The 12,429-nt window shown below is 38.2% G+C and overlaps 2 protein-coding genes across 2 annotated transcripts in view; one reads left to right on the top strand and one right to left on the bottom strand.

Annotated features, from left to right (window-relative positions):
* Positions 1-1,426, top strand: part of LOC132562610 (abnormal spindle-like microcephaly-associated protein homolog) — a 44,728-nt gene extending 43,302 nt beyond the window's left edge. Inside the window, exon 25 of the mRNA XM_060227361.1 lies at positions 1,151-1,426. Within this exon, the coding sequence (XP_060083344.1) occupies positions 1,151-1,426 (276 nt within the window). The remainder of the gene's footprint in view (positions 1-1,150) is intronic.
* A 9,481-nt stretch (positions 1,427-10,907) lies between these two features.
* LOC132562609 (myosin IC heavy chain-like) lies at positions 10,908-12,065 on the bottom strand. Its single transcript, XM_060227360.1, has 2 exons — positions 12,035-12,065; positions 10,908-11,536 (listed from the first exon to the last, which is right to left on the bottom strand). Exons 1-2 carry the CDS (start codon positions 12,063-12,065, stop codon positions 10,908-10,910), a joined length of 660 nt encoding a protein of 219 aa, XP_060083343.1.
* Positions 12,066-12,429: the final 364 nt, after the last annotated feature.

Raw genomic sequence — 12,429 nt, 5'->3', positions numbered from 1 at the left:
CCAAAAACCATGTGTTTTCCTTAATTCTTCAGTTTTTATGGAATATTTATCCATTTTTTTTTTTTTTCAATTTCTTTTAAGACTTTGAGATATATGTATTGAAATATACAAAAGGATACATCACCATATTTGTTTCTGAATTATGATCGATTATACTGCTGGTAGTGTTGTGAAATGACGTTGCAGATTAAGTACAGTTCCAAGGATTTCGGGTCGCTACACCTGGAAAGCCTCGTACCTCTACATTACCTTTGTTTAGCTCACAGTTTTCGTGCAAATCCAGTCAATAGAGAAGATTCTTTCAGAGCCTACTTCTCTAATAGAAATTATTGGATCTTGTTTGGATTTAGTCTGAAACATGGTTGGGTTAAGGGGTATCAGTTTTATATAAACAGTGGTTCTTGGACCACTAGGGTGGGATCAACAGGGCCTACTGGGGCAGGATTGGCAGGGCCCACTGGGGCAGGATTGGCACGGCCCACTGGGCAAATTAGAGAAAATTCTTTAAATCCAATCAATTTTCAATGAATGGATGGTCTTTGCCCCCTGGGGTAGGGGAATGAGAGAAATAGAGTAAATTCTTCAAAATTCTACTCCTCCTGTAGGAATGATTGAATTATGCCCAAACTTGGTCTGATGCATTCTTGGATAAACGGGAATCAATGTTGTATAACCTGCTGGGGGCTAGATGGGCATAGCACAATAGGAGAAATAGGGAAAGTCCTTTAAAATCCTTTTTCTGTAGGGATACATGGACTCTGTCCCAATATGGTCTGAGACATGCGTAGGTGAAGGGTATCAATTTTGTATGAACACTGGGTTCTGGTCCTCTGGGGCGGAGCTAAGTAGTGGAATAGAGCAAATTCTTTCAAATCTCCCTTCTATTGGAACTGAAGACATCCTTGGTGAAGATAACATAGTTTTATACTAACAATACATCTAACACCCCAGGTAGGAGGGACAAGGCCTTTATTAAACACTTTTCCTTCGGCTTGAATTAATCAATTAAGCAAACTCAACCATTTGAATGATACAGGCCCTATGGCCCTCTTGTTTATAAATTAGGTCCAGTTTACTTTATAACCACACTCAACATATAATCTACATGTGATTGCTCATTCATGTAATTCTTCGAATTTCTTCTCTACAGATGGTACTTGCTGACAAAAAGATGACGGGCAAAATTTTGAGTATCTATACTCTGACTTCAAGAAAACACAAGATCACAGAGAACAGGATGATCAGACAAGCCAAGATTTCCGCAGCCAAAAGTTTTAATGCTTCTTTGCCCATTTTGACCTTACAGAAAAGACAGAATCGGATCCATCCTGATTGGGTTTTACAACGCAACCAAATGAGACATATAGAGGATCCCCTCCAAGCTATCAAGTTTGTGCTGGACAACTTTCAGCTCACCCCAAAGTGAAAACAGACATTCATTTTAGGATAAAGATTTATGATCTTTAGACAACGTACACCATTCATAATTGTTTTGACAAAGTGAGATGAGTGAGCTAGGAGTGTGTGTCTGGGTTACAGCTTGCCCTATACCTAGATATCTACAGCAATTTTAACTGCTAAACTTGAAAAAAAAAAACATGACTATGTTTGTCAGCTTAAGGTGTTTTTCTCTATAATGTAGTGATGTCACAGAATGCTTCATCGTAAGTATAGCGATTTATTTATCTGGTGTTATTTTCCACCATTGTCAAGTATCTGGTCACTGACGTTTTATTTTCCATCACTTTCGAGTGTCTGATCACCGACATTTATTTTTCAATACTGTCGAGTGTCTGATCACTGACGTTTATTTTTCAACACTGTCGAGTGCCTGATTACAAATGTTTATTTTCCACCATTGTCGAGTGTCTGATCACTGACGTTTATTTTCCAACACTGTCGAGTGCCTGATGACAAATGTTTATTTTCCACCTTTGTCAAGTATCTAATAACTGACATTTAACAGCAACCTGCACCTTCAGATCAAAAATAGATACTAGTAGTTATTGTCAATAAACAGAGGCTGATATGTTTTTGTTCAAAAATAAATTTCAAGGTGTAATCAAAGTTTCCAATCCCACAGATGTAGTAATGGAAGCCGTCACATATTGGTGTTTTTATACTGTCTAGCTTAAATAGCCAAAATTATTCAAGTTGTAAACTTTAACTTATTTTGGGGTTTTGATGAGTAGTATATTTATCATGTAACATTTTAACTGCTGTATTCTTTTGATAAAACCTTAATGTTTATGTTCCATTTTGATAAATCCTTTACTGGTAGCTACACAAAATGGTGGCAGTGTCTGTTTTTCCTTGGTTGGACTTTTAAGAGTTTAATTCCTGTCACACTGTTCTGAAACACTACTTCCAACCTGTCACACTGTTCTGAAACACTACTTCCAACCTGTCACACTGTTCTGAAACACTACTTCCAACCTGTCACACTGTTCTGAAACACTACTTCCAACCTGTCACACTGACCTGAAACACTACTTCCAACCTGTCACACTGACCTGAAACACTACTTCCAACCTGTCACACTGACCTGAAACACTACTTCCAACCTGTCACACTGACCTGAAACACTACTTCCAACCTGTCACACTGTTCTGAAACACTACTTCCAACCTGTCACACTGACCTGAAACACTACTTCCAACCTGTCACACTGACCTGAAACACTACTTCCAACCTGTCACACTGACCTGAAACACTACTTCCAACCTGTCACACTGACCTGAAACACTACTTCCAACCTGTCACACTGACCTGAAACACTACTTCCAACCTGTCACACTGTTCTGAAACACTACTTCCAACCTGTCACACTGACCTGAAACACTACTTCCAACCTGTCACACTGACCTGAAACACTATTTCCAACCTGTCACACTGTTCTGAAACACTACTTCCAGCCTGTCACACTGTTCTGAAATACTACTTCCAGCCTGTCACACTGTTCTGAAACACTACTTCCAGCCTGTCACACTGTTCTGAAACACTACTTCCAGCCTGTCACACTGTTCTGAAATACTACTTCCAGCCTGTCACACTGTTCTGAAATACTACTTCCAGCCTGTCACACTGACCTGAAACACTACTTCCAGCCTGTCACACTGTTCTGAAATACTACTTCCAGCCTGTCACACTGTTCTGATACACTACTTCCAACCTGTCACACTGTTCTGATACACTACTTCCAACCTGTCACACTGACCTGAAATACTACTTCCAACCTGTCACACTGTCCTGAAACATTACTTCCAGCCTGTCACACTGACCTGAAACACTACTTCCAACCTGTCACACTGACCTGAAACACTACTTCCAACATGTCACACTGTCCTGAAACACTACTTCCAACCTGTCACACTGACCTGAAACACTACTTCCAACCTGTCACACTGACCTGAAACACTACTTCCAACCTGTCACACTGACCTGAAACACTACTTCCAACCTGTCACACTGACCTGAAACACTACTTCAACCTGTCACACTGTTCTGAAACACTGCTTCCAACCTGTCACACTGACCTGAAACACTACTTCCAACCTGTCACACTGACCTGAAATACTACTTCCAACCTGTCACACTGACCTGAAACACTACTTCCAACCTGTCACACTGTCCTGAAACACTACTTCCAGCCTGTCACACTGTCCTGAAACACTACTTCCAACCTGTCACACTGACCTGAAACACTACTTCCAACCTGTCACACTGTCCTGAAACACTACTTCCAACCTGTCACACTGACCTGAAACACTACTTCCAACCTGTCACACTGACCTGAAACACTACTTCCAACCTGTCACACTGACCTGAAACACTACTTCCAACCTGTCACACTGTTCTGATACACTACTTCCAACCTGTCACACTGTTCTGAAACACTACTTCCAGCCTGTCACACTGTCCTGAAACACTACTTCCAACCTGTCACACTGACCTGAAACACTACTTCCAACCTGTCACACTGACCTGAAATACTACTTCCAACCTGTCACACTGACCTGAAATACTACTTCCAACCTGTCACACTGACCTGAAATACTACTTCCAACCTGTCACACTGACCTGAAATACTACTTCCAACCTGTCACACTGACCTGAAACACTACTTCCAACCTGTCACACTGTTCTGATACACTACTTCTAACCTGTCACACTGACCTGAAACACTACTTCCAACCTGTCACACTGACCTGAAATACTACTATATCCCTGTCACACTGTTCTAAATTTCTCTCTTCTGAATTCCTGTTATGTGTACTCCTGGTTATATCAAGGTACCACAGGGTTTTTTGGCAATGTCCATGTATGTTTACCACAGTTTTTTTTATATCTTGTTGGAATAGATACCATATTTAGTAAACATAATTAAGTCAGTATCCTCTTCCTAGTCAAGAAATTACAAATTACATTTAGTTTTTATTTAGTAAAGAAAATTAGCCACATGTAAATCAGTTGTAGAAGCTACTCAAAGTACATATACCGCGGTACCACAAAGCAAAGTTTTAAAACTTTGAATAAAGTAATTTCATTTTATAACATAATTTTACCATTCAAACTCTTTTATCTTAATTGTTAGTGCAGTTTTATTTCTTGATTTCAGCAGATCCATGTATGTGTGATCTATGTATGTGTGATCCATGTACGTGTGATCTGTGTATGTGTGATCTATGTATGTGTGATCCATGTACGTGTGATCTGTGTATGTGTGATCCATGTATGTGTGATCCATGTACGTGTGATCCATGTACTATGATCTGTGTATGTGTGATCCATGTACGTGTGATCTGTGTATGTGTGATCCATGTACGTGTGATCTGTGTATGTGTGATCCGTGTACGTGTGATCTGTGTATGTGTGATCCGTGTACGTGTGATCTGTGTATGTTTGATCCGTGTACGTGTGATCTGTGTATGTGTGATCCATGTACATGTGATCTGTGTATGTGTGAACCGTGTACGTGTGATCTGTGTATGTGTGATCCATGTACGTGTGATCTGTGTATGTGTGATCCATGTACGTGTGATCTGTGTATGTGTGATCCGTGTACGTGTGATCTGTGTATGTGTGATCCATGTATGTGTGATCTGTGTATGTGTGATCCATGTACGTGTGATCTGTGTATGTGTGATCTGTGTACGTGTGATCCATGTACGTGTGATCTGTGTATGTGTGATCCATGTACGTTGGATCTGTGTATGTGTGATCCATGTACGTGTGATCTGTGTATGTGTGATCCGTGTACGTGTGATCTATGTACGTGTGATCCATGTATGTGTGATCTGTGTATGTGTGATCCATGTACGTGTGATCTGTGTATGTGTGATCTGTGTATGTGTGATCCATGTACGTGTGATCTGTGTATGTGTGATCCATGTACGTGTGATCTGTGTATGTGTGATCCGTGTACGTGTGATCTGTGTATGTGTGATCTGTGTACGTGTGATCTGTGTATGTGTGATCCATGTACGTGTGATCTGTGTATGTGTGAACCGTGTACGTGTGATCTGTGTATGTGTGATCCGTGTACGTGTGATCTGTGTATGTGTGATCCATGTACATGTGATCTGTGTACGTGTGATCTGTGTATGTTTGAACCGTGTATGCAATCATTGTAGGCAATTCAGAGGTAAATGTTTCTTATGATCAAGTTTTATTGAGAATGCTTTGTTTCAAAAGTAATGCCACTATCAAATATACCACATTGAAAATAGAGTTCAAAGGTGGGATGCTCATCTTTGAATCAAAATGAAAGAAATTATTTCTTTGAAGTCGTCTGGAATTTTAATAGAATCATGATGTAATTAGTTGTCTTGTATTCTTTCATACATGTATTTTACAAGATATCTTATATCTGTCAAATAAGCTTCAGATAATACAGACATATGATATTCATATCGTTCTTCTGTCTTTTTACTGATTTCTTTTTCATAGTTGGCAACATATCCTTCAAAATATAGGAACTGACAACAGAATATTTGTGAACATTTTTGCCAAGTTATTACCTCAATATGTAAAACTGATTTTTGCTCATTTATGCATAACATTCATTCCTGAATATCTATGATGATTTACGGGTCACATTGGAGATGGCAAGAACTTCCTCAGTTTATCTTGACTATCAAAATACACAGTCAAATACACAGTCAGAGTGTATACTGTATGATCCATTCCTTCTCTGTCCATCAAAGAAAATCTGATACCAACTACATTCTGTGCCTCACATGTTGACAAGTTTGGTAAAACACTTAACAGTCAAGTTTGGAAAATCTCAAGTTTGGCTTAACAGTCAAGACAGGTAAAACATCCAGCAGTCAAGTCAGGTAATACATCCAGCAGTCAAGTCAGGTAAAACATCCAGCAGTCAAGTCAGGTAAAACATCCACCAGTCAAGTCAGGTAAAACATCCACCAGTCAAGTCAGGTAAAACATCCACCATTCAAGTCAGGTAAAACATACACCTGTCAAGTCAGATAAAACATCCACCAATCAAGTCAGGTAACACATCTATCAGTCATGTTTGGTGAAATACCTAACAGTTAGGTTTGGTAAAACTCCTCGTAGTCTAGTTCACAGTCAAGTGAGGAAAAATACAAGAGTTATGTTTGGTAAATCTCCTAAGTCAAGTTTAGAAAAACTGCTAACAATCAAGTTTGGTGAACACATCTTGACAAACAGGTCATGTTTATAGTGGATGAAATACCTAACAGTTAGGTTTGGTAAAACTCCTCGTAGTCTAGTTTGGTAAAATACCTTACAGTCAAGTGAGGAAAAATACTGAAGAGTTATGTTTGGTAAATCTCATAAGTCAAGTTTAGAAAAACTCCTAACAGACAAGTTTGGTGAAACTCATAACGGTCATTCTTCAAGAGTTGACAAACAGGTGGAAACGTTATCAGAATCTATATGATGTTAGCCTGATGTAGACAAGGATATCAGAATAAGATTGTTAGCCTGATGTAGAAGTCATAATGTATGCTGCCAACTGATGATTGTTAGCCTGATGTAGAATAAAGAAAGATAACAGAATACTGATGATTGTTAGCCTGATGTAGAATAAAGAAAGATAACAGAATACTGATGATTGTTAGCCTGATGTAGAATAAAGAAAGATAACAGAATACTGATGATTGTTAGCCTGATGTAGAATAAAGAAAGATAACAGAATACTGATGATTGTTAGCCTGATGTAGAATAAAGAAAGATAACAGAATACTGATGATTGTTAGCCTGATGTAGAATAAAGAAAGATAACAGAATACTGATGATTGTTAGCCTGATGTAGAATAAAGAAAGATAACAGAATACTGATGATTGTTAGCCTGATGTAGAATAAAGAAAGATAACAGAATACTGATGATTGTTAGCCTGATGTAGAATAAAGAAAGATAACAGAATACTGATGATTGTTAGCCTGATGTAGAATAAAGAAAGATAACAGAATACTGATGATTGTTAGCCTGATGTAGAATAAAGAAAGATAACAGAATACTGATGATTGTTAGCCTGATGTAGAATAAAGAAAGATAACAGAATACTGATGATTGTTAGCCTGATGTAGAATAAAGAAAGATAACAGAATACTGATGATTGTTAGCCTGATGTAGAATAAAGAAAGATAACAGAATACTGATGATTGTTAGCCTGATGTAGAATAAAGAAAGATAACAGAATACTGATGATTGTTAGCCTGATGTAGAATAAAGAAAGATAACAGAATACTGATGATTGTTAGCCTGATGTAGAATAAAGAAAGATAACAGAATACTGATGATTGTTAGCCTGATGTAGAATAAAGAAAGATAACAGAATACTGATGATTGTTAGCCTGATGTAGAATAAAGAAAGATAACAGAATACTGATGATTGTTAGCCTGATGTAGAATAAAGAAAGATAACAGAATACTGATGATTGTTAGCCTGATGTAGAATAAAGAAAGATAACAGAATACTGATGATTGTTAGCCTGATGTAGAATAAAGAAAGATAACAGAATACTGATGATTGTTAGCCTGATGTAGAATAAAGAAAGATAACAGAATACTGATGACGAGTTTCTCCGCAAGCGTCTCCACCGACGATACCTGTCATAAATCTGGGCCAGATGCAAGAACCAATCTATCGACAAGGCTATTCCGACTGACAAACAATCTAAAAGGAAATGAAATTCTGCAGAAAACAAAATATATAAGATGTTTATGAAATCACTGCCTTGCCTTTCGGACGGTTTGATGCTCTTGTCTTGTGACATTGATTCCTGACAGAACTTGACGCTAACCACCATTTCGTCTTTATTGCTTTAATGCAAATTAGAAATTGCCTATTTCTTGATTAGCTGTTGTGACACTCAAACTACGATCATTCATATTGAACGAACACTTCTCGGGACTGACTTGAATACGACGGGTGGGTGATGTTTTGTGTTGGAGTAATTAATTTCCATTTTTCACAAGAAAGATTAATGAATAAAACCATCGATTTGCTGCTAATTCTGTCCATTCGGATTGCTGTTAGGTCTGTCCATTCGGATTGCAGCTAAGTCTCTCCACTCAGATTGCTGTTAGGTCTGTCCATTCTCCGTTGGAATCAGTAAGCCTAAAGCAGATAGTTCATTGTCTCCAGATTTATATAAAGAGATATGACGTTAAAAATAGCATCTATAAATAGCCAACACCCTAAGTCCGCAACTCTAAAAGGACAAGGGACACGATTTTGATTTTCCACAATCTAACATTTTTAAGATGATATGACGCCACGGTAGCTTTAATTCACAAGACTTCGCCCCTTCCCACGCTTAAGTGACTGGCCCACCCGATGAATATGCATATTCTGTGAACGAAAACGAGGCTAATGGACCTGTTATATCAGCCTAAACGCCCGTTTGAGTCTGTATTTTTTCAAACATTGGATAGATTTTTCATTCATCACTAAATCGGTAAGATCGATTCTTGTGATGCGTGTAGATTAGAAAAGATAGTTAAAACTTAACGAGGATAAAATTGTATAAAAAAAGTATCTGCTTTAGGAAGAAATTACTAAAAGTTGGACCATTTTGACGGGAAAACCTTGGCTTCAAATGCATAGCGCACTCAAGTACCAACTAAAAAGTTGGTTAACTTAACCTAATTCAGCGTAATCATATGTAACACGAATCCTGTCCTCGATAGAGTGGGCGCTTATGCTCTCGATATTGAATTTACGGCTAAAATGTGGCTGATTTTTACATCAGACAGAGAGACGTCACTCTCACGTCAGGGGAATTTTCATAATGTCGCACGTTCGATCTCGACTATTGACATAAGGACATTATCGCAACTTAATTTTTATTTCATATTTTAATATACCAAATCTAGTGGTGAGTGTCCTTTTATTTATTTGATTGTCCATATGCATTGCGACAAGTACTGGTCAAACCACGTGATAATGACTCAGTCAACGATTTACAATACAGTGCTAGTGACATAGTTCTTCTTCATTTCTTAAAAAGCCACCATGCTTTCTATTACTGGTATTGTTATTCAGCCAGACTGGAAATTTTTCATCGATAACATTATTTGTTATTTTTACATTCAGTACCTTGTGCTACACACGATCGAACGGTTCGAAAACGGAAGTTTAACTTATTTCAAACACTGAACATGATCGTGTCATTGATATCCAAGTTAGTGATTTGAGTGTAGACTTTCTTGGTCCTTATGATCATCCAGGAGTAATTTTAGACGAATATTACAAATTAGGTAGACACATAAAAATATTCCTAATATTGCATCCAAACAGGTAAGTGTTCTCTGGAAAGTTGGGGTACATGTTGAATAGATAAACTTTAGTAAAAATCTATAAAGTATACATACTTCCATTATTAAAATCTTGCTTTGAAGTTTGGGATGGGTGTTTTCTCAGTGACGCAGAAAAATTGGAAAAAATCTTCAGTTAGAATCCCCTCGAATTATTACAGGTTTACCAGCATATAGCCACAGAGAATCTCTCTATATCGAAAGTGGTTCAGAACCGCTATCAGAACGAGGCTCTAGAAGAAAGCTACAACTATTCTACACAATAAGTAGTAAACTCACACCTAATTATCTATCCTCTTTATTGCCTCCTTTAGTGTCAGAAAATTCACAATATAACCTCTGTGACGCACAAAACTATTCTTTGCCAAATTTTCGACTACAGCTACATGTAATTAACTTAACCTTTTTATCGTCTACTATCCGACTTTGGAACCAACTTGACCTTGAAATTAGTCGTAGTGTTTCTTATCTGGTTTTGTTTTTAAAAAAAATTCTGTTCAAACCCCTACACTAGTTTAAAATTATTTGATTTCTCAATATGAAGTCCTATCATCCCGTATTGATTTGGCAGCAGATGTGCAGATGTTTATATCACTCTTTCGTAAACAACGAAGAAAAATCCAACGTGTCAAAAGAATCTTAATTCATTATAACATCACATCAAACTAGGACAAAATATAAACAAAAGAAAAAATTACACAGGGACTTCTGGATAAGTAAAAAGCAAATAAGACGTGGTGTTCCGAAAGTGTTAGCGCTATCTTCTTCGTTTATGATACCCGCCATGAAAGCCTTTGTCTATCTAAGTATGTAATGTCACGTTCTTAAGTAAAATACTGTAAACAACAACGGAATCAACAGGTTTAGTAATGAGCATCATACAGGTCAAAGTTCACATCGCATGATACGATATGTTCCAATGAGATGAGTATGATAATCGTAAAACTTCTCCGTAAAGCTCACTAACCCACACCTGCTGAAATTCTGTGCTATGAATTTAGCCGTCAGTTGTCTCAGAACTTGAGAATGGCTCAATCATAAATGGACGTCGTATTTGCAAATGCTTTATTCTATTCACCATTATGGACTTTCTCCTTGTTAAGACACCTTGGGACTTCCTCCGGGTTTAGACACCTTGTGACTTCCTCCGGATTTAGAAACCTTGAGACTTCCTCCGGATTTAGACACCTTGGGACTTCCTCCGGGTTTAGACACCTTGGGACTTCCTCCGGGTTTAGACACCTTGGGACTTCCTCCAGGTTTAGACACCTTGAGACTTCCTGCGGGTTTAGACACTTTGGGACTTCCTCTTTGTTTAGAGACCTTTGGTCTTACTCCGGGTTTAGACACCTTGGGACTTCCTCCGGGTTTAGACACCTTGAGACTTCCTGCGGGTTTAGACACTTTGGAACTTCCTCCGGGTTTAAACACCTTGGGACTTCCTCCGGGTTTAGAGACCTTTGTTCTGCCTCCGGGTTTAGACACCTTGTGACTTCCTCCGGGTTTAGACACCTTGGGACTTCCTCCGGGTTTAGACACCTTGGGACTTCCTCCGGGTTTAGGCACCTTGGGACTTCCTCCGGGTTTAGACACCTTGGGACTTCCTCCGGGTTTAAACACCTTGGGACTTCCTCTTTGTTTAGACACCTTCGGTCTTCCTCCGGGTTTAGACACCTTGTGACTTCCTCCGTGTTTAGACACCTTGGGACTTCCTCCGGGTTTAGACACTTCGTTATTGCAGTAAAAGAACCGTCACTTGCATAAAGAGTAAAAATTCTCCCTACGGTTTGGTCTACAGTTAAAATGAAATCCAGTTAGCTTCACTACCATATATACTGACCTTTCTGAACGAAATGAGAAATTGAGAGATTCAGACTTATTGTTCATTGAAACCGGTGGTTGTTTGGAAGGTTACTGAAGGGACAATATTTTCACAAACAATCGTGACAAAATGTCACAAAAACAATTATCTGATAAGCCTCGTTATCAAAACTTTAAAATTGTGTATCTAATACGTTTCTACATCCAATTCGTTATTTCTTTTTAAATATCATTTAATATTTTTTTCGATTTCAACTTGGAGTTAAAGTATTTCTTTTTGTGATGGTCATTTTCAGGTGTTTTGTCCACAAACGACTCTAATCGTCGATAAAAAAAGAAACGAGTAGGCGTGAGTTCATGTTGAATGATCTACATCCGGTTGATGTAGGCAACGGAATACATACCTATCAGGAGACCTAAGGATAAAGTACCCATTTTGTGGGTCAAACTGTCTCGTAGGACGAACCCATAGACATTGTTCACTGAAATAAAGTAAATTAGAATCTAGATTTAATTAATCACCCCGGTCTTTTCAAATTTTCAAATACGACGTTGTGAGGAATCCGAGATAATGTATTTGTATATAGTGTTGTTCACCTAGTCCTAGGTACGTTGAGCTGAGGCAGCAGTGATCCTGGCTAGTCGAAGACAAATGGTTGTGTGATATATGTCCTCCAGTGATTTTCCTGTTGCTATCCAATATGAGAAAATACACAAAAAGAATGAAATTCTCGGAAACGGTAAGTACTTCATTGAATTTATTCTGGTTAAGCATCAAACGAATACCATGTATTTATTT

Source organism: Ylistrum balloti, unplaced genomic scaffold, assembly GCF_031769215.1.
Source record: "Ylistrum balloti isolate Yb309-2 unplaced genomic scaffold, AGI_CSIRO_Ybal_v1 Utg371464, whole genome shotgun sequence".
NCBI lineage: Eukaryota > Metazoa > Mollusca > Bivalvia > Pectinida > Pectinidae > Ylistrum > Ylistrum balloti.
This window is presented reverse-complemented; position numbering and strand designations above follow the sequence as displayed.